Source organism: Musa acuminata, chromosome BXJ1-10, assembly GCF_036884655.1.
Source record: "Musa acuminata AAA Group cultivar baxijiao chromosome BXJ1-10, Cavendish_Baxijiao_AAA, whole genome shotgun sequence".
Lineage (NCBI taxonomy): Eukaryota > Viridiplantae > Streptophyta > Magnoliopsida > Zingiberales > Musaceae > Musa > Musa acuminata.
Window position 1 is genome coordinate 32,051,946 of NC_088336.1, and position 22,552 is coordinate 32,074,497.

Below are 22,552 nucleotides of genomic sequence, written 5' to 3' on the forward strand. Positions count from 1 at the left end.
TATGTCTAAGATAATCAATGGCAGATTTGTGGCAGTAGAGATTCCTTATGCAACACTGCTCGGTTCCAGAATATATATAGAACCTACTTGTGCTCTAATTATTTCCAAGTTGGTAGACTATTAGAAGCTATTTTTCCAGAAGCTAGTTTATCTTCTGTTTGCTTGAAAAAACACAACCAACTGATGCATCTTATGAGAAAGCCCTGTGTAGTTTCTGCCTTCTACTGTAGAGCCGATATGATAACAGACTGCTGCTCTCCTGCCTTTGTATTGGCCGAAGTATATGAGAAGACTTGCAGCTAAATGTTTTCTGGTGGTCGGTAAAGTCATCTCAAGTAAGAAGACTCCAACTCTACCGGGTTGGAACTTTGTTTTGTTATTATTATTATTATTAGTGGTAGTAGTAGCAGGTAGTAAACATCAACCTGGACATCATACTAACAATGTGCAAGCCACGCGAAGCCACTCTTCGTGTCATCCACACTCCCAAACCCACCTTCTCCGAGAAAGCCTAACGTGACAGGGATGCTGGGCCCACAATAGGTAACAAAAGCAAATATCTCCATTTTGCCGTCTTTTTGATTAATTGCTGGCCGTTTATTAATGCTCGACATGAATCATGGGTTTTGCAAGCCGTTAGTTTATTCACATATACAACACTATAATAAGCAAGCGGCGCTCCTTGGCGCCTCCAAAGGCGGTACGACCGCGACACGGTTGCCTCGTCAGGGACCCAAGGGGTGCTTAACCACTTTAATTAACTCGAATCAATCTAATCCACTGGTTCAAATGTTCCGCCGGAGTAGTTTGTTTCCTCTTGTCTAGGGATGACGAAAGCATGCGGTCATCTAATCTTTGGCGAAGGTACTGGGTAGATATCTTGAACCACAGGGACACGTCACACCTTCAGCTGCTACCAATTAAAGGTAACGACCACGTCGGAGAGGAGAAAGGAAAGACTGACGAGATCAGCGGCAAGCAGTAAGTTGTCGAGTTGCTCGGTTTCTCGGATTCTTCCGCTTCGTCTGACGCTTTTGCTCCTCGATCGTGTTGTACTTTTGCAGCCTTTTTTTTTTGGATTTTTTTGGTGAATTTTTGGCGAGGCGATCAGGGGAAGATGGGCTCGAATCCTGGGGAGTGGCTTTTCGACTACGGCGGGATCGTCGGCGGCGACTCTTACGCCTCTGATTTCATCTGGGACGCTCGGGTCATCGACGATCCCTCGGCTTCGAGGTGATCTTTTTTTAGCCCTCTGTCTCCACGTTAAATGAGTATGATTTAGGTTACTTAACCAGACATTGTCGTGAACTACTCTTTTAATTGGTTCGATTATAGATAGTGGCATCGGCATTTAGATCAAGTAGGCTCTCTCTGCAGAAGAACCGATATCACGTTCTTTAGTCGGATTGATATGGTAGAGCCCTATGTTCTTTGTTGAGGTCTGGCAGCTGTCTGATCCAGTTTATTCAGTTGGTCTCCATCATCTGATTAAGCAATTAATTGCATTCTGTTCAATTGACATGGGAGGCTGCACTGCATTTGATCTCTCAATTCATGTTTATTTTGTTATATTATCTGGCTTATGAGTGACAATTGAGTAAGTTGATTTACTTGGATGTATGAGATTTTAGGAGCCAACATTCTCATAAATCTTGAGTGCATGTTTTTATTGAAATATTACTATTGAGGCTTATAAATATATTGGTAGCCCAATCCAAAGTTTTATCATGGTACCAAAGTAGGTCATAATTTTGAATCCTGAATTTGCCCCTCTTTAGTTTGCCTGGTGTTTGATCAGTACTTATGCAATGTCCTTTCCTCTATATAGCTCGTAACATCAAACCCATTTATCAAGCTTAAACCGGCTTGCACACGAGAGGGGATGGTAAAGTTTATAAACATATTAGGTTCTTTTAGATTTTTTGAGTTACTAGTAATCTAATTGAAAATCTTTATCAATAACTATATCTCGAAGTCATCTTTGGTTTGGTGTTTCTTATTCTGGTGTATCATGTGCAGCACAATGCTTGGGTTCGGTGTTTTGCACAATGAGGACAACTGTCCAAATGGTTCCCTAAAGAAAAGGTATGAAGCAACTTTCGTTTCTGTTGAGTATTCATGAGCAGATCAGTTTTTCAGTTCCGCTTAGGGCAAATGTGTTAAGAAAATCATATGTTTTTCATGAATTAGGATTTTATTTTGACTTTTGGCTCTCACCACAGAGAACTATTATTCAGCGAAACTTCTCCATGTTTATTGTTAAGCTTGACTAGTGCTTTTTGTTTAAAAAAAAAAACATTTTTATGGTGATCAGTGTGCCTTGGAACATTATGTGGAATACATGCATGCAACTCCTTCTGGTAAAGCAAAAAATGCTTCATCTGTTTGCTTTTACACATACTTTTTGTGGTTATGCTATTCTATGGTCTTCCCAGTGTTCAATGCCATGGTATTTCTTTTATTTAGTGTATTAAGGACTAGTGCTTTCTCTGAGTGTTTGATCTTAAATTAGTTGTAGAGGAGGATGTGAAACAAATATACATAATCTCAAAATTGACCACCATACTGAAGTCTGTAGTTTGTGAATAAGCTCGGAGATTTGCATGCTTCACAAGGATTTTTCATTCTTCTAGAAGACATTCTGATGTGAGTACTTCCTCTTCTTTTTGTTCTGCAGAACCCGTGTGGAGTCATGTGCTCCACCAGGTACAAAGGCTTGCCGTGAGAAAATGCGAAGAGATAGACTCAATGACAGGCATGTTTAACCAATTTGCACTTGTTGACATGTACTTGCAAAACAGCCTGTTTGTGAGTACCTCGTTATACTCGAACTCTGATTAATGATGTTACACAGGTTTACGGACTTGTGCTCCATAATGGATCCTGGAAAGCCTCCTAAGACTGACAAATTTGCCATTTTGAGTGATGCCACTCGTCTTCTGAACCAATTACGTCTTGAAGCAAAGAAGTTTAGAGAGTCAAATGAAGCACTCCAGGATGCCATAAAGAATCTGAAGGTAAGCAATGATGTATTATTATATTCATCTCTCTTTATGGAGCTTTCTGTTCTACTTGGTTGAACAGATATGCAAAATTTAGGATTGCAATTTATTTAGAGTCACCACGATGATCATCAATTCTATAACATGGTTTATTTAGTTGGTATCAAATACCGTGAACATGTTTCTTTCAACCATGCAAGTTCCTGATGCCTTTTGCTTGGTTGGCATGCCTCGCAGGCAGAGAAATTGGAACTACGGGATGAGAAACTGAGGCTGAAGGCTGAGAAGGAGCAGATCGAACAGATGCTTAAAGCCATTAGAATTGCACCTCAGTTCATTACTGAACCTAGTGCCGCAACACTTCATGCAGCATCAATTGCAGCTTACAGCAAAACCATCCCATACCCAAACTACCTGCCGGCGGACATGTGGCAATGGATACCTCCTGCAGCTTTGGATACTTCTCAGGATCATGTGCTAAGGCCACCTGTTGCTTAGTCATCTTCTCCGTTATCCTTGCATCAAAATTCCTCATCATTTAGCTTCTATTGGTCGCCACTGTCAACTTATCCAAAATGCTGTTAGTAATTTATTGGTTTTGTAAGAGTTTCCGAGTCCCACTCAAGCTTTGGGATCCTATGAAACTATAACAAAATTAAAGATCTTATGAAGATGGAACATGCCATAGTCTTGTTTCTGGAATTTAACCTAATGTGCCTCCAGGTTTTGCCTCTTTCGAGCACCATTCTGCTTTGTTGCAAGCATCAGAAAGTTGACTACTCAAAGATGATAAAAGTACTGATGATGCCTGTACAACAGAGAAAACACTTTCCAAAGTTTTGCATGGATTATGAGCTGGCCTAGATCTTTAACTATGAAATATATATATATATATATATATATATATATATATATATATATATATATATATATATATATATATATATATATATATATATATATATATATATTATGCAGCTATCTAGTTTGTAAAATAGGGTGAAAAGAGCAGCATATTCCACTTGTTGTTAAGTTTCAGTAACAATGTGGGCTCTTACTCAATTAAGCTGCTGATTGAGGTATATATTTTGTCTTTGGTTTCTGTTTCCCTAACACCTTTTTGGATCTGTGGAAGTTGGACACTTCAACTGACATCTGCAAAATCTCATTGAAAGATGATCAACTAGGAGAGACAAGAGTACCTCTACTTGCCATCATACATACATACAATGTGGGAGGAAGTAACATAAGAAGCAGCTTCTTTCATCCAAGTAGGGTGCCGTGACCTGATTCCTATGCTGCAACTTTACAACAATAACAATAAATCATAATTATGACCCAATTTCTCATTTTCTTTAGCGTTAAGATCATGTCTTTTGTCAAACCAAAAGCATTTCAATTCTGTGTTCTTTTTTCAGTTTGTTTTCTCAAATATCCTTTTATTTTATTGCTATGATAAAGTAAATATATTTAATATTTAATTATTAAATATAAAAGAATGTAGTGGAAATACGAACATGTCTGGGTGGTGTAGTTGGTTATCACGCTAGTCTCACACACTAGAGGTCCCCGGTTCGAACCCGGGCTCAGACATATTTTAAATTGATTTAAAGTTTTAAATATTTGTTATATATTTTATTTCTAGATTCCCATCCCATGGAACCTATTATATGTAAATCTAACATTTTCACTTTAATATCATGTTAATTTTTTATCAACAATAATATAAATATGTAAATTTTAATGAGTACATTGCACAAGATGTAAATGCATTGTACGTACATAATATCGGGCCCTAATATGGATCTACTTCGGCCCACTAGTTGGGTCCAATCATAAGAGAGTAAATCGATGCTACACTTGAAAGAGTAAAGGAAGTCTGGTAATATTTTTTAAAAAAATCTGTAATGGTATGTTTTTCTCACACAACACTCTAAGTTTGAAAATTTTCTACGGCCTTACTACGTTCAAAGCATGTAACTTTGAAAAAAAAAAATTTGTAGCCTCGACCCTAACCTCGCCTTTGCCTATGTTTGGCCACATAACATGTCGACCCTTACGCTAAGGCGCAAGTGACCAAGGAAGGAGAGAGGACGATCGACATTGCTAACCTATATGAGGAGGCACAAGCTAATTAGGGGGTATGCGATCAACATTACCTCCTAGCTCGTGCATGAAAGCACAGGTGACCAAAGGAGGGGGGAGAGTGGTCGTTGAGCCCAACCTACATGCAGAAACTTATGTTATGAGTAGAGGGGTGGAGTGTGGTGATCGACAAGGATAAAATAATTATTTTAAAAAAATTACTTCATATAAAAATCGAAATGTAGTGATATTTTTTGAGACTTCACCAAAAAGAAGCATTTGATCAATCTTTTTAAAGGCAAGTTATTCGCCCGCTTTGCATCCGGCAAAAGGCTATAAAGAAGGCGAAGGGCTCGAAGATTTGGCCATCTTCGATCCATCACGCAACGTAGTCTTTACCTTTCACGGAAGCCCTCTTTCGCTGATGGAACGATCACATAATCCAATTTGGTATGCTCCTTTGTCAATTCTATCAATTCTATATTTCTTGTGATCGTCCTGATGCCTCTTCAAAGGCCTCTTAAGAGTGAGTTCTTGATTGGGCATGGTTTCCTCGCTTAGATTAAAAAACCCTCCTAGCTTCCAAGAACAGCTTGTAATCATCAAAACTAGTGATGATTTTGGTTTTTGTTTGCTGGTTTTCTCTTTTTTGAAGGCTTTACTCTTCCTTAGCTATGTAGATCCTTAAAAGATTGGTTCTTGGGGGAAGATCTTTGGTTTTCCATCAAAGTCCCATGAGTTTCGAGGAGAATCATCAAAAAGCGAGTGTAAGGCTACCGACGACAATGCTTTCTTCAAATTGTTGTGTGAACTATGAGGTTGATCAGATAATGCCACTTGAAAAGATGACAGAAATCATTGATAGCTGTTAACAAGAACGAGAGACATCAAGTATTATTCAGATTGTTCGAGAGTAGGAGCAATTTTAATTAGGTCTCGATCTCTAAGTCTTAGTTTCTGTTTATGGGTTTGGGGATTGGTTATTCCAGTTTCCATCATATCCAAAGAAAATAATAAGAGTCAAACAACTCTTGAATTATGAGTCATCAATTGATCTTATGTTACGTACAATCTTAGGGCAAGAGGTGAAGAATGATGTAGCCAATTCATGCCAAGCCATCAATCATAATATGAGTTGGTTTAAAAAGAAAGAAATCACGACATATACATAATAGGACTATGATTTTTTTTAAAAGAAAGATAATTGATAGTGGAATTATTGATGATATTTCGATCAACTTAATCGCATGTGTAAGAGTCAGAAGATGATCGAAAAGATAACTCGAGTGTTTTTTTTAAGGCGTCGACTTGCATAAAGACCAGAGTCAAATGAATGTAATTGACTAGGTCTCTTATGTTCAAATTAGGATTAAAATAAAAAATAAAGTCTCAGGTAAATAGTAACTCATCTTGATAGATTAAACTCATAAAAATATATTATAATATAAATAAAATATTCTCTCTTGGGTCAGAATTATTGTTTTATTTATGTGGCTGTCATGTAAACATGGGTGAATAGCCATGGGACAAACGGAGAGTGAACTTCCTCTTATTAATTATATATGTTTATATCTATCTATCTATGCGTAATTTGTGTGGTGAAACAGTTACGCGGCAGGCTCTGATATCGAAAAATTTTAATATTTATAAAATTTTTAAACCACAAGTCTATTTCTTTTTTTTTTTAATGGGCATTCAAGTAGAATGTTGCTATGTGTGATTTTTTTTTTCTTTTTGTAATATGTATTAGTAAGTCTTGAGTATAACGTGGGAAGAAGTAACAAACGGAGCCACCTCTTTCCCGGTGATCTTATTTCTAAGCTGAAACTTTACTATAATAATAATAAATCATAATTATGTCCTAATTTCTCAATTTTGAGCGTTAAGATCATGTCTTTTGCCAAACGAAAAGCATTTCGATTCTTTGTTTTTTCTTTAGTTTATTTTCCCTAATATCCTTTTTATTTATTGATATCATAAACTAAATAAATATAATTATCAAAGAAATTAAAAGTCAATAATGTCTGGGTGGTGTAGTTGGTTATCACGCTAGTCTCACACACTAGAGGTCCCCGGTTCGAACCCGGGCTCAGACACATGTTAATTTAGTTTCAAGTTACAAGTATTCGGTATGTATATTATTTGTAGATTTCCATTCCAATGGGAATCTATTATATGTAGATTTAACTTTTTCACTTTAATATTATGTTAATTTTTTTATCAATAATAATATAAATTTTAAATTAAAATACATACTGATGAGTACATTTCACATATGATATCGGGCCCTTAGATCTACTTCGGCCCATCAATTGAGCCAAATCATAAGAGTGTAAGTCGATGATACACTTGAAAGAGTAAAGTATAGTATTTTTTTTTAAAAAGTTTCCCTGATGTTATATTTTTGCCACGTAGCACTATAAATTTGAAAATTTTATGCAACCTTTGACTATCTTGAAAGAGCATTTTGCTCCATAATGTTGACAAAAAAATTTTCTCAACCTCGACCCTAACCCTACCTTTGCCCATGCTTGGCTACATAACTTATCGACCCTTACGCTAAGGGGGCAGGAGAGGGGGTAATCGATCTTGCTAACCTATGTGCGGAGGCACGAGCTAACTAAGAGGCGTGTGATCGACGTTGCCTCTCAGCTCATGTGCTAAAGCACAAGTGACCAAAGGAAGGGAGGGAGCAGTCGCCGAGCTCAACCTGCATGTAGAAGCATACACAACGAGTAGAGGGGAGGGGGTCTTCAACGTTATTAGCCTATGTGTGAAGGCACATGTGACGATGAAAAGAGTGGGGGATAATCGAGGATAATAGCCTATACACGGAGGCGCAAGCGATCTAGGGGGGAAACAATTGACATTGCCTACCAAGTACAGAAAGATCGACATGGCGAAGACACGATGGAGTGTGGTGATTGACAAAGATAAAATAATTATTTAAAAAAATATTTTATGTAAAAATTGAAAAGCAATGACTTTTTTCGAGAATTTGCCAAAAAGAAGTATTTGATCAATCTTTTTAAAGGCAAGTTAGTCGCCCACTTCGCATCCGGCAAAAGGCTGTAAAGAAGGTGAAGGGCTCGAAGATTTGGCCGTCTTCGATCCATCGCACAACGTCATCTTCACCTTTCATAGAAGCCCTCTTTCACTGATGCAATGATCACGAAATCCAAATTGGTATGCTCCATTGTCAATTCTACATTTCTTGTGATCGCTCCGATACCTCTTCGAAGGCCTCTTATGAGCGAGTTCTTGATCGGACATGATTTCTTTGCTTGATTCAAGAACCCTTCTAGCTTCCGAGAACATATTATAATCATCAAAACAAGTGATGATTTTAGTTTTCGTTTATTGGTTCTCTTTTTTGAAGGCTTTACCCTTCCTTAGCTGTGTAGATCTTTAAAAAATTGGTTCCTAGGGGAAGATCTTTGGTTTTCCAACAAAGTCTCATGAGCTCCGAGAAGAATCATCAAAAAGCAGGCTACCGATGACAGTGCTTTCTTGAAATTGTTGCGTGAACTCTGAGGTTGATCAGATAATGCCAATTGAAAAGACGATAGAAATCATTGATAGTTGTTAGTAAGAATATGAGACATCGATTATTATTTAGATTGTTCGAGAGTAGGAGCAATTTTAATTAGGTCTCGATCTTTAAGTCTTAGCTTTTGTTTATGGGTTCGAGGATTGGTCATTTCGGATTCTATTATATCTAAAGGAAATAATAGGAGTCGAACAACTCTTGAATTATGAGTCATCGATTAATCTTATATCACATACAATCTTAGGGCAAGAGGTGAAGAAGGATGTGGCCAATTCTTAGACATCAATCATAATATGAGTTGGTTTAAGAAGAAAGAAATTACGGTGGGGCTGTTATTGAGAAAGCCAATGTGGTTACCATTATACATAATGAGACTATGATTTTTTTTTTTAAAAGAAAGATCATTGATAGTGGAATTATCGATAACGTCTCGATCAACCTGATTGGATTCTTGATCGGATGTGTAAGAATTCGAAGATGATCAATAGGATAACTCGGGCGTTTGTCAAGGCATTGACTTACATAAAGACGAGAGTCGAATGAGGTAATTGACTAGGTCTCTTTATGTTTAAATTAGGATTAAAATAAAAAAAATCATGGATAAATAGTAACTAATCTTGATAGATTAGATCCATGAAAATATGTTATAATATAAATAAAATATTTTCTCTTGGTCAGTATTGTTGGTTTATTTATGTGGTTGTCATGTGAACATGGGTGAATAACCTCAGGACAAACGGAGAGTGAACTTTCTCTTATTAATTATATATATTTATATCTATCTATTTATGTATAATTTGTGTGGTGAAACAGTCCCGGGGCAAGCTTTGATCTCGAAAAATTTTGATATTTGCAAAATTTTTAAATATCCTTTTACTTTATTGATATATTTATATCTATCTATTTAAAATTTCAGTTTATTTTCTCAAATATCCTTTTACTTTATTGATATGTTTATATCTATCTATTTAAAATTTCAGTTTATTTTCTCAAATATCCTTTTACTTTATTGATATATTTATATCTATCTATTTAAAATTTCAGTTTATTTTCTCAAATATCCTTTTACTTTATTGATATAATAAAATAAATAAATACACATTTTTAATTTATTAAAGAAATTAAAAGTCAAAACTGTCTGGGTAGTGTAGTTGGTTATCACGCTAGTCTCACACACTAGAGGTCCCCGGTTCGAACCCGGGCTCAGACATATGTTTATTTGATATTTAATATTTGTTATATATTTTATTTCTAGCTGCCCATCCCAATGGAACCTATTATATGTAATCATTATGATTTTTTTTTTATCAACAATGATGTAAATTAAAATAAAAATAAAAAATACAGATTGATGACTACAACATTGCACATTGCATTTGCAGTCCTGGTTTGAAGGCAAATTGGATTTGAGTACCGTCTCCGTCCTATCATAGATTGTCTCCTCACATACGTCCATAATCAAATCATTCCTGCTCTTCCTCTCCAAGCCTTTGCCACCTTTTTCTACTTCAGTTATACCCCCCAACTCCAATTTGTAGCTCTTTTTCACTCGTGGATTCCTTGTGTTTCTAAAATTAAATCCATCAGTTAGGACCGTACGTAAAACGTACATCCAAATTTGATCGTCGATCATTGTGAATTGAAGTTTTATTATTTTCTAAACAAAGGTGAAAATGATGCAGATTGTGGTTGCTTAAAACACACATGTAAGGAGGATATTACCAAAAGGCCAGCCATGAAATTAAATACTGATGCTAGTTAGGTTTATGGCCCGGCCCCCTCTTGGTCACGGTGTACTGGAGCTCCAGTACATAATACATAATACCGTGTATGGACAACCGTGCTTGCACACGGTTTTACTATCATGATCGTTGTGCATATGCAGATATACTCTTACAGCCATAATACTAATGGACCGACTCAATGACAAAACAAATTGTAACCTGTCCTGTCGTGTGAACTCCGAGCTTCGAAGAATCTCCAGGGATTGGCTGCCCGTGTAGATGTCCTGCTATTACCACAACAACAAACATCAAAAAACAACAAGAAAACCGTAAAGTTCTACAGCCTGTGTAATATACATTATCTATAAATAACAACAACAACAAAAAAAAGGGGTGATGACATCGTCCAAAAAGCTTGCCACATGCCGTTGCATCTAACGACACGAAGAAGCTGAAACTTACCCAACCTTTCAGCTATGCTACAACAGTTAATGTCTCTGAAAAGTCTCATCTTAATTGAGAACTACAATCATCGTCTCCAGTTCGTATGTTGACTGTCTGTGGAATAAATCCCCACGGTGCTGCTACTGTTCCTGTGATCGGAGTCAACATCCACAACATCAACAGTTTCCAAAACTTCTGCCAGTATCGATGGACACATTGCTTCCAAGAAGTTAAATCCTTCGGTCTTCATCACCGCTGCAAAAAGATGGGTGTACAAACTTTGGAAAATTAGAAATGCTTGTCATTCTTATCTCATTCCAAACCATATCTATCAGCTGCAAGAAATAAATGTTGTATCATTGTTGTGAATGTGTACATTGAAAATGAACTAGTCAACTCATGAACATCAGGAAGCTTGTCCGAGTATATAAAAATAAGCATGGCCTGCAGCAGAGTAAGGAACTTGCAGTTTATTGCATCTGCCAATTGCACCTTAGATCCATGCAAGGTCGGTCGGGGGCATCATGGACTATCAAACTCTCCAATGGAGATCATGGTGAGGGGAGATCGATTGCCAACACCGTTGACCTGGAGTTCTCTGCAACAATCAGTGCCAGTTCAAACTAATGCATAGTAGCAATTGATGAAGTGTTGTACTTTGCATAGCCATGAGCCACACTAACTACAAAAGAAAGGGAATGTCTATCGGCAGCATTTCCCATGAGGGCCAGCACCTACTGAGTTAATCCAAAGAAAGTCTCAACAAGTACCTAAACACACCTTGGGTTTCGACTGCATGGAGTTTGAGCCAATTCAGATGCATCCACCAAGGCAAGGAAAGGCAGTTTTGATCCGATAGTCATAATACAGCAGGCTAGTGCTCAAGGACAACAAGGCCTAGGACTATTCAGGAGGACAACTTTCTCCCGCAACATTTTGGGTCCTAGCACCAAAAATGTTAGTCCAAAAGTTAATGGTCAATTTGAATTTCAAAGACAACCCAATCTAGCTCCAGTTTCAAAACTTAGCGCACTTTAAGAACCATCCAGTGGCATGAACTTGAGAATATAGGGTCAATAATGAAACCTCTAGTTTGAACCAAACCTCTATGCTTCCTCCTGCAAGAGAAAAGAGTTGTTGGAAGCATTCCTGCAGAGAACCCTCCAATGCACAAGTTAATCAATACTCAATACAAATAAATATCCGACGTGAAAGGAAAGAACATACATCACGTCAGAAGCATGGGATCCCTCATCGCTTGTGATTAAGAACATACCTTATTATTTTGGTTCATGCTACATGGCTGATCGGATCCACCTATTTTATTGTTTTTTTTTATAGACTGGCATCCATATGTCAAGTCTCATAGTGCAATGAATATTGCCCCTATCAATAGTATATTTTTCTTTGGTAAATGAGAAGAAAGAATTTGTTAGGAACATAAGTTCATACCTTATTCTTTCACAATAATTTGTTACAACATGCTACTTCTCTGTTACAAGATTTTTCGACAACAATGTCCAAAACTATGCATTTTCTTTTTTCAATTTGAAGTATGCTATCAATTTAGGCAATGGAAATTGAGCTAGGTCATCCATAATCAGATATCAAGAACAATCCATAGCATGTAAATGTTAATCAATTCTTGGGATGTAGAAGGCTAAGAAATTGAAAAAAAAAAAAATTAACATAGTACACAATTTGTATCCAAAGGCTGACCTTGCGCATGCTCAGAAAGCTCAAGCACTATAAATATAGCCATTGAGCGCAACTAAGCCTAATTGACAGAACTCAGCAAGAATTATTGAACTTTTAAACATATTGAAACAAGATTCCGAAAGAAATAGGACTCATTAATTATATTGGTCACTAAATTATATAAAACAAATTAGTGCAAACAAAAGTACTTTCCAAAACAAAAAGAGCAAAGGCCAAAGGGATTACAGACCAAGATAATCTCAAAATCTTCTGCAATGTGAATCACAACCCAAAAAGGAGAGGTTATTTCTCTTTGAAAAAGAGTAGCATATAAAAGAATCTTAAGTATGCAGATGAAGTGGTAGTAATGGTTGCATTTTCGTTTCCTTTTAACTAAATATGTAGTTACATGAAGGAATCAATTCAATGTTGCATTCCACTATCCAATTCAGAAAAAAAGACTATTATGATCCAGATGTTTATTTGAAAGTACCACAACTTCTAAGAGCACAAGTGTCATATTCCTCTATAAACACAATGTGCTATTAAATGTTTCTGAATAAATGATACAGGGAGCAAACTTGGAAGCTTCTGTGTATTACCTTGAAAACAGGAGGTTCTACATCCTCTACAACTACTCTATCCACATTAGGATTCCCAATAAGGCCAAAAAATTGGGCATTAAATACTGAAGAACGAGCAGCGAGAATCTGCTTGTGTGCTTGAAATGTCTCATCACCAACCTGAAAAATTATGTCAGAACCAATGCCAGATTTCAACAGCTCCTTTAGACACTGACCCAATTCTGATGATGGTACATTAACAGAAAACTGGTTTGGTGATTCAGTACGGTTTCTAACAACACCCACTGTACAATGCATTATCAGACAATCATCATTGAGGTACTCTGATGATTCCAAGGCTGTTCTTCTGTAAAATCGCTTGTAACCCCTGGTTAAAAAGACAAATAGTTAACACAACTAGAACACCTAACACTAATGAGAAGGGGAAAGCCTACATCAATGAATAAGATCTAAAGAAGAGAAAATAATGCAAAAAGCAGCCAAAAGAATTGATAAAACAAATGATCATACATGCTAATCTGTTTTTGGTAGTTGACAAATCAAGCTCAAAGTGATTCTCTTAGTATCAAACATGTAACACCGGAATTCATTTAAACCTACCCCCTGTTTGTTTCTATTACAAGAAGAGAAACTATCTCTAAGTATAAGAAAACAAATTAGAATCCATTAAGTCTCTAGTCTCCAAACTAGGAGGTGAAAGTTGGCACCCATTACTAGCCTCATATCCGGTCAAATATATCATGATGTGAGATAATTCAGGACAAAAAAGAAATAATTATGACATTATCTGGCAGGAACAAGAAATGGATGGTATAGTCCGAGGAGAAAAGATTCCCGTCTATACGATTCCTCATGTGACAAGATGAGAGAGACAAGAAATGAAAGATTCTTTGAGCATGATGGCACATTTCCATCTCGACAGAGCCAAGAACAGGACTCACCACAGTCTCCGCCCACCCTCCAACGACCGCTTGAAATGACTGTGCACCTTGTGGCGGCCCTTGCCGCTCTGATCGATCATGGTGATCTCGAAGACCGACCGCACGTTGGGCCCCTCGCTGGCCAGGGTGATGAACACGGACACGTAGCGGGAGTTGTCCTTGCGGCTCTTCCCGTCGCTGTAGAAGTAGACCGCTCACTGGTAGCCTCCCACGCGAAGGTGTCGCTGGACACGTACTTACCCGGGCCCATCCCCTTCGTCAGCTAGAACCCGATGACGGTGTACCGGTGCTACCCATTCACCGTCTCGCCCATCGTCTTCGACCGCGACACGCTGAACCAGCCCCTCTGGCCACGGACGGCCTTCGTCATCTCGTCCCACAGATCCGGGTTTCCGAGAACCCCCTCTATCCCAGGATTCTTGAACCCTAACCCCAATCGAAATCTCCCCGACAAAGCGAGAGAGGGGTTTATTATTTATAGGTAGAGAAAGAAACGTAACAGAAATCGAAATGTGTCATGAATAGGGAAGATGCAACACCTCCAACCACGCTGGAGTCGAACCCGTCCTGATCACCGCACATGACTCCTCTGAGCGCACCATCAAGTGAAAACACGAATCTCAAGACAGAATTCGAAGCGGATGATCCAAAAGGAAAGAGACTTCGACCCTGGTTTGGCCACAATGGATTTGGGTCCGAAATAGAAGGTTGAACTACGAGACAAACTCGACCAGATTTCAAATGTCCCGCTGGCACATAATCAAATCTAATTGATGCTGCTATAAAACTACTCGGATCTCAATCCTGAAACAAATGTGGTCTTTCGCTAACATGCATCCGTGAAATCGGATCTCAATCTTAGGGCCCGCGAGTTTTAGACCTGAATCCGGTTTGATGCCAACCAAAACGGTAGATTTATGATTTATCGGTTCCGGTTATCAGACTTGCACGTTCTGATTCGAATATCCGGTTCATCAATAAATAGACCAGTTTGGAGTTTTATCATTTTGGGTCCGCAAACCCGTGAGGGATTTGGGTTTGGATTCTAAGTGGAAGTAACCCGGCTCTGAGATGGCGACAAACAGACGCACAGGATCCGCTAGGAAGTACACGTTGGCTTTTTGAAAAATTAGAACACGTCCCACGAGGATTCCAGAGGCAAGACCAGAAAGCACGCTATTTACGTGGGTCCCGCAGCTTTACCGCACTGGCCCAGCGATTTCTTCGAATCAGTGCACGGATAGGAGTCTAGGGTGTATAATGGGAGTGTCCTCGGGAAAGGTCCAAAACGCTCCCACGAGGGATGACAGACTGTCGACACAACCTCGCTTTGGAGCGGAATCGATCGAGTCGAGCTCTTCCTCGACTTCTCCACCTGAAGTCTGGCATCGACGTCGCCGGCGATCGGCCCCCAACTGCATCCATGGCGTCTCTCCTCGATTCATGTTGGCTGGTGCTCTCTCTCTCTCCCTCTCTCTCTCTCTCTCTCCTCCCTATTCCTCTTCGTAACGTAGTGTTTCGGATCCGTTCGAAAATGGAGACGGACAGTGTAGCGACGAATTCGTTTGCTTGAGTGCCTTGCTCCTTTTGGCCTCTGCGCTTACTACGCCAGATTGTATATTAAGTAGATTGTGGTGACGATTTGGTTCACGGTTGTGGTTCTGTGATTTCACCTTTCGGTTGTCACGGAGGGTTTTCCCTGCCCTCTGCGTCGCTTGACATGTCGAAAGAGGTACTATCTTGTGAAAAAGGTTAAGTATGACACTGACACGAGGCTTGACGTGATAACCAGCACGATTGCTGGTTTTTAGCTCGGTATCTGTTGTTATTCTGAGAAGAAAAATGGCTGAGGCCTTGTTTTCTTCACTTGGTTCTCTCACTTTGTCTGATGACACGCGAGATATTTGTTTGGGGACTTTTCAGGCGCTGGTTGAGGAGTTAGGGATTTCCAACTTGAAAAGTCTATGCTTTCCATATTCTAGTTGTTCACATGATCGTCGTTGTAGGTTTTCCTTCTAAAAGTGGCTAATGTGCACCCTGTTTTGGATTTAGGTTTTCCACATGGTTTTTTCTGATAGAGTTAACCTGTCACTCGTATAAGTTACTTTCACCGTGGAATCTAATTATGTAATACTACTTTCAGCATGTTCAAATTTTTCTTTGCCTGTCCATTGCTCATCGTAAGCTTCATGAGAGGTCTTAAGAGGGTTAACTATATTTATAAACTGGAACCTCTCACCTAGTATTGGTTTCTGTTTATAATTTGTTACTATGAATTGAATAAAATGAAATAATTTGGTGGACAAGAATCCTTGCTTACTAGTAAGAACCAAAGTGATTGATGGTATAAGTTCCATTTAATATACATCATATAGGAGCAGCATGGACTTGCTTAATTGAAACTTTTTAGAGACTCTACTTCATTTATTATCTGGAAGGATAATTATATTCTGGATTTTACTGCTACCATGTCAATGATTTAAGTTAAGATATGATTCGGCTAGATGTTGTAGATTCATGGAGCAGTGATTGATAAGCAGAAAAGGCTGGCATGACTAAGGAAACATTATATATGCTTGAAGATTTAAATCTATCTACTCAGTGTTAGTTCTTATTGTCTAGGGACATCATGCTAAATAACAAACTGTTTCACAGTTCCTTGATGAGCATGGTATAACTATCAAGAACATATGCCACTAATGTTAGATGATGACCAGTAGCATCTAAGGCAAGTTTGTCATTGGACTATTAGAAGCTTGAGGGACATAAGAAAATATTGGAATTTATACTTTTGAATTCATTATTGTCTGGAAAAAAATGCAAGTATATCTGTTTTAAACTCCTTGCCTTTCACAGTTGTCAACATGCATGGTGGTAACTAAGAGTTGTTGGCATCTTGTGAAGTTTGACTGCAGAAGAAATGTTGCTCTTGTTTTCATTGGATTGTTTACTTCTGTTGACTTTTAGGCTATATTGCTACTGAAAGATTCAAAACTTGAAAAAGAGACACTACAGGAAGAAAATGCATGGAAATTAAACTGATATCTCTAGTTGGCTTTCTTGAGGGAATTCTCTGATGCAAGTTTAATTGGTGATTTGGTCAACTTTCTTAAAGACTATTAAATATCGGCAAAAGGATTTTGGATTGTAAAATGGTACCAGGTCTTTCTCACCATCATCTGTATTTTCCTTTGAGGTGTTTTACTTGCTTTGAATTTGTGAATTCGTAAAAATTCTATTTGTCCTCTCATTGAATTAATTTGGTTGGATGACAAAATCTTTTCTATGTATAGAACTCTTTCATTGATGAGTTCTTAAGGAAAGTGAGATACATGTGTTTTTCTGCAAGCATGTTTTACAAGGACCAGTCTGTTTTCTTGTACTTTATCTGCAAGCATGCATATTTTACTTTGCATTAGCATATGAATCTTAATATTTGTAATTATTACTCATTTATTTTGTTTGTTCTTTGTTATGCAGTATCTTATCACTCATTTCAGTGAGTTCCAATTAGCAACTGTTGGCACTTTCTTAATTCATGAAAGTATCTTTTTCTTATCTGGACTTCCATCCATATACTTCGAGAGGTCAGGACTTTTCAGCAAATATAAAATTCAGGTTGGTCATCCTAACATGCAGAGGTCTACCTCTCTTTCTTTTACTTTTGGACTCTGATAACTTTCTTAAGCGCAAATTCACAGTAATTACTTTGTGAACAGCCTACACATAACATCCTTGTTTGACATCGGGCCTTCTTGATTGTCATAATTGATAAATTTGTATGACTTTGCGAAGCTTTTTTCTTTTGAAATATTTGGTCATTGATGATTGCCTGAGGAATGTGGATTTAGTGATAATGTCTGCAATAAATAATATGCTGTCTATTCTGAGTTCTATGGTACTCGTACATATGCATGTGCTCTCAGAAACCTTGAGTTGTGTGCATCTACTGGACTTGTTCCATGATTCCTCAGATATGCCATTAACCTGAACTGTATTGGCTTCTTCTGTTTTACGAGTATTATATCTACATAGCATAATCTCTCCCAACCTTTGTGTCCATTATTAGATAAATTTAAAAAGAAAAGATTTTGTTTCTATGAGTTATAAATTGCATCTCTGCTTGTCACTAAATCTTAATGAGCCATGTGTCTTATTTTTTTCAGAAAAAGAGCAACACTTCAGAAGCGCAAGAGAAATGTATTGTGCGTCTAGTCTTGTACCATGTATGTGTCAACTTACCAGTTATGCTCGTCTCTTATCCTACTTTCAGATTCATGGGTCTGAGAAGCAGTCTTCCATTGCCACACTGGTATAGCATCGTTCCTTTAAAATGCTTTGGAAAAACTTTCGAATGTCAAAGCCACATCACAAATCAGGTTCATGCATTTATATGTGTTTTTTGAGGTTCTGAGCAGACCAATATTTATGTGAATGACTTTTAAAATGTTGATTTAAGCTGAAAACCCAATTGATGGAACATGATCAGTGTAATATGGCTAGCTTTCATGCTTTCTTATCTGAAGCTTTTGGTTGTATATATGTTCCTGTAGGTCTGTCATCATCTCTCAAATTATCTTTTACTTCATCTTGGAGGATTTCGTGTTCTATTGGGGACACCGAATACTGCATACCAAATGGCTATACAAGCATGTTCACAGTATCCATCATGAGTAAGTGCAATGGCTTCGACAGAGATCCATTTATGAGTTCTTTATCTTACCAATGTTTTATTTGCAGATATGCTACACCTTTTGGACTGACTTCAGAGTATGCCCATCCTGCTGAAATCCTGTTCCTTGGCTTTGCCACAGTTGTCGGTCCAGCTCTAACTGGCCCTCACCTCTTTACTCTGTGGTTATGGATGATATTGAGAGTCTTAGAGACAGTTGAGGCTCACAGCGGATACCACTTCCCATGGAGCCCCTCAAATTTCTTGCCTTTGTATGGAGGGTGAGTTACATCATATTTTCAGTGTGCTTTCAAAAAATAAAACCTATTAATTTATTGGCGTTTAATTGATTTTGCAGTGCTGATTTCCATGACTACCATCACCGTGTGCTTTATACAAAGTCGGGCAATTATGCATCAACTTTTGTTTACATGGACTGGTGAGTACTATCTTCCTTCTGTTTGCAATATATATATATATATATATATATATATATATATATATATATATATATATATATATATATATATATATATATATATATATATATATATATATATACATATATTTCCTTCTGTTATATGCCACACCAAAAGAATCCACAACAAGCATACCGCGTGAATTAGCAATATGCGGCATGGTGTATCAGATTCGTCTTCTCTCTTTTCTTGTTTGACGAAGGCCTAATTGGTTTAGGAATCATCACTTGTATATCCAAGTTTCTTTCTTATCCCTCAGGTTGTTTGGCACTGATAAAGGTTATCGGAAGCTGAGGGCCATCGAGGAAGTAGAAGGAAAGAATTATTAAATCACATCCTAAGTCTGTCTGATATCATCACCAGAAATTTGCTGACTTTTATGTCTGGATGGCACGATTCTGATCTTAAAATTGTAATAAGGAGTTGCAGGGCCTTCCTAAATCCTTCATTGTTCTTTCTTCAATAGTCTCTCTGATCCAGGGATGATTCTCTCTCTCTCTCTCTCTCTCTCTCTCTCTCTCTCTCTCTCTCTCTCTCTCTCTCTCTCTCTCTCTCATCATTGGTGTTAACTGTGTAGAATTTGGTTGTGGAAGTTGGACTGTCATGAGCACCATTAGTTTTGACTTATTAATCACCAAGTTTCAGTTTTCTTTGTACCAGTATGTAACAAGTAATCAAAGTCAGATTAATATGTGATCTGAGTTGAGTTATTGGAAGTTGGGGAAGTTCTGCGTGTGGTGGTGTGAATCAAATGGTAAATACAACAGTCATGGGGTTAATTCCACTTAAATCTTAGTTTATTTAATGCATGAGTTTTGTGTAACACTCCAATTTAATCTCATATCGGAAGGTACAAGAGATTGCATAGACCATAAAAAGTGATATGTAGAATATATGGAGTCATCACTACTAACCTGCTAAGAAGACTACCACAAGCACTGCCAACAACGGCAGTTACATGGACGAGGCGGCTGAAACCTCAACGGATTTCTGATCTGTTGGCATCGATACCGGAACCAACCGCCCATGTGGCTGCTGCGACGACGTCCGTCTCCGGGGATTCATCCTCCGGCCGTAACCGCTCGTATGGTGCATTCGAGAATGTGGCTGCCACCACCATTACCGGGACCGATGCGACCAATTTGCCCACGACATTGACGCCCACCACGTGGCCCTCGGCGCCTGCTAAGCTGACTGCGAGCCCGGCGGTCCCTCGCGGCGATAGCGTCGGCTAGAAGGTCGCGGAAAGAGAGAGGATGTCGAAGCGTCCAGGGAGGGTGACGACCCCGGGCGGCGATCCTTGCTTGCGAAGCGTGACGTCGGTGACGACGCCGCTGCCGCTCAGGATTCCGACGCCGCCTTGCCTCCGCGGGCGAAGGAGGTGACGGTTTCCGCGACATCGGGCTCGCTCGCGATCTCGAGGACATGCGGGCAGAGCGCGCTGGGGCTCTCCCTTGTGATGATGACCGGTGGCCTCGGCTTGCTCTAGGACCCAGGCGGCCGGCACGGGGTCGCCGGCCTGTTGTGCCCGTCTATCTGCCGCCGGCAGAGTCTTCGTCATTGCCGTCGTCGTTGTTGGGGTTGTTGTTGCTGTCGTTGATATTGGCAGCGGCGGCGGCGGCGGCGGTCTCTTTCTCTCTTCTCTTGAAGTGGTGTTTGCGGTGGTCGTCGGCGCTGTTGGGGTTGCGGAGATGTAGGGAAGGGGCCAAGGTCATGGAGGTGACCCCGGGGACCGCCCCTCCCATCGCCACAGCTCCTGTCCACCACCGTTTGGCCATCTCTTCAGCCAAGTATGAACCCAATTACAAGAAGAAGACGACGACCATAAGAACAGGAAAGGAAGGAGAACTACGTGAGTATCTATTAAGCTTTCTACAGTGTTCTGATGAACATCATTTCTGCAGCTTTTTCTGTTCTCTCTATCATCTACCCTTTAGAGGCCTACAAAGAAGAAAGCTGTACACAAGAAAATATTGTTACAAAAGAGATAAATACCAAAGTTCAAGGACAATAAAATTACAAATGAAGTTGGGATTGATGAGAATGGTATCATCTTATAAGAGGATCTGCCACAGAGGCTAATTGAATGCAGACAAGAAGCTGGTTGTCTCAATTTCAAGTTTGGGGTTAAGTAGATGGGTACTGGGAGTGCACTCTTTCACATTGAAAACAGTTCTTGTTCTAGTCATCTGCTCAATCATTGCTTTGTGCCATAAGTTGATTTGGGTTGTTATTCTCTTTATCTTGTGATCTTTACCATGTAGCTTATAATTAGTTTCCAAATTAGAGTAAATTTGACCATGGGACAGAGATAGAATACAAGTTGACCTGGGAAAGGACAACTGCACCAGTCAGTCAATTGCATGTCTTTATGCAGCTTAGCCTTGGTCTTTCTTGTTCACACAAGCTTGTCCTGGCTCACTTATTTTTGCCAGGATCCACATGGAGAGTGTTTCTTGTTCACATCCACTGTCACTCAGCCTTAGTAAATTCTTTCCTAATGTACAGAGGAGGAACATTTATGTTATGCAACTGGTCTTGGGTGCACAAAATTGGCAATTTCTGTTGTAGGGTAGAGATGTGATCTTTCTTAAATGTTTGATTGTTTACACTGCAAGTAATGTTTTATTTTTACATCAGGACATTCTTTCAAGTTCCATCTGACTTGCTTAAATCATGTTAAATGTAGTTCTGATTTCATTTAACACAAACAGAAGACGTCCATGGATAAGTACTCTTTTGATGATACTGGCTTTCTGATTTTAGCCGCTTGGTCAATCATTTATGCTTAAAATTCAAGCTTCATTCTTAATAGAGAAACAACATTGTAAGATGACCTGTGTTTCTTGTTACATTTGACTCATTTGTTCTTATTTATCTGTCATTGCCATGAAGAAATTTCTGTAGTTGAGAAAACTGAAACTCTCACTTGTTTTTGTGCTCTATTTCATATTTAATATGTAAAATCAATAAGCAAACCTTTTTTCTTTTTTTCATTATGCCTATGGTAAAATGCATTCTTTGTCTCAGAGGTAGATGCAATCCTTATCCTTCCTTTTCATTGACTGGAACTCTTTAAGTGCCATGTTGTTGGACTTCAAATGATTGTACCCTCCATTGTCAGTATACAGAATTTATTCGGTTCATTAAAGCTTAGGTGGCAAAGTAAATTAATACATTTGGGTTAAAGAAGGCGAATACATTTGGATTAATGAAGACCCAATGAGATACATGAAATCCAGTTATAATGCATAATACAGTCCTTATATTTCTCGGAACGATGTTCTTTTTTCCCTTTGACAATTTCAGTGCCCTTTTACTTTGTTTTCCTCTGTGAGAGATTAAATGGATGCACTGGTATGCATGCTCTCTC

The 22,552-nt window shown here is 38.7% G+C and overlaps 2 protein-coding genes, 3 non-coding genes and 1 pseudogene across 5 annotated transcripts; 5 read left to right on the forward strand and 1 right to left on the reverse strand.

Moving 5' to 3' along the window:
• The first annotated feature begins 743 nt into the window (after positions 1–743).
• LOC103969295 (transcription factor bHLH115) lies at positions 744–3,733 on the forward strand. The gene is made up of 6 exons (XM_009382790.3): positions 744–981; positions 1,065–1,233; positions 2,020–2,085; positions 2,678–2,755; positions 2,855–3,017; positions 3,240–3,733. The coding sequence occupies exons 2-6, from the start codon at positions 1,118–1,120 to the stop codon at positions 3,498–3,500; spliced, it is 684 nt and encodes a 227-aa protein (XP_009381065.1). The 5' UTR covers positions 744–981; positions 1,065–1,117; the 3' UTR covers positions 3,501–3,733.
• Positions 3,734–4,521: 788 nt separating this feature from the next.
• Positions 4,522–4,595, forward strand: TRNAV-CAC (transfer RNA valine (anticodon CAC)). Its single transcript has one exon. It is a non-coding gene; the product is annotated as a tRNA-Val (tRNA).
• A 2,514-nt stretch (positions 4,596–7,109) lies between these two features.
• On the forward strand, positions 7,110–7,183 carry TRNAV-CAC (transfer RNA valine (anticodon CAC)). The gene has a single exon. It is a non-coding gene; the product is annotated as a tRNA-Val (tRNA).
• Positions 7,184–9,773: 2,590 nt separating this feature from the next.
• Positions 9,774–9,847, forward strand: TRNAV-CAC (transfer RNA valine (anticodon CAC)). The gene has a single exon. It is a non-coding gene; the product is annotated as a tRNA-Val (tRNA).
• Positions 9,848–10,917: 1,070 nt separating this feature from the next.
• LOC103969296 (BTB/POZ and MATH domain-containing protein 3-like) lies at positions 10,918–14,489 on the reverse strand (annotated as a pseudogene).
• An 808-nt stretch (positions 14,490–15,297) lies between these two features.
• On the forward strand, positions 15,298–19,870 carry LOC135596234 (very-long-chain aldehyde decarbonylase GL1-11-like). The gene is made up of 7 exons (XM_065088242.1): positions 15,298–15,481; positions 17,509–17,646; positions 18,195–18,340; positions 18,582–18,701; positions 18,769–18,981; positions 19,059–19,139; positions 19,439–19,870. The coding sequence occupies exons 1-7, from the start codon at positions 15,332–15,334 to the stop codon at positions 19,506–19,508; spliced, it is 918 nt and encodes a 305-aa protein (XP_064944314.1). The 5' UTR covers positions 15,298–15,331; the 3' UTR covers positions 19,509–19,870.
• The last annotated feature ends 2,682 nt before the right edge of the window (positions 19,871–22,552 follow it).

Excerpts from the sequence above, each read along its gene's own strand:
- LOC135596234 (XM_065088242.1), top strand. The coding sequence starts at position 15,332 with ATGACAGACTGTCGACACAACCTCGCTTTGGAGCGGAATCGATCGAGT. Across the intron at positions 18,982-19,058 it reads TTCTTGCCTTTGTATGGAGG|TGCTGATTTCCATGACTACC; the intron begins GTGAGTTACATC and ends TTGATTTTGCAG. Across the intron at positions 19,140-19,438 it reads ACTTTTGTTTACATGGACTG|GTTGTTTGGCACTGATAAAG; the intron begins GTGAGTACTATC and ends CTTATCCCTCAG.
- LOC103969295 (XM_009382790.3), top strand. The coding sequence starts at position 1,118 with ATGGGCTCGAATCCTGGGGAGTGGCTTTTCGACTACGGCGGGATCGTC. Across the intron at positions 1,234-2,019 it reads GACGATCCCTCGGCTTCGAG|CACAATGCTTGGGTTCGGTG; the intron begins GTGATCTTTTTT and ends TATCATGTGCAG. Across the intron at positions 2,086-2,677 it reads AATGGTTCCCTAAAGAAAAG|AACCCGTGTGGAGTCATGTG; the intron begins GTATGAAGCAAC and ends TTTGTTCTGCAG.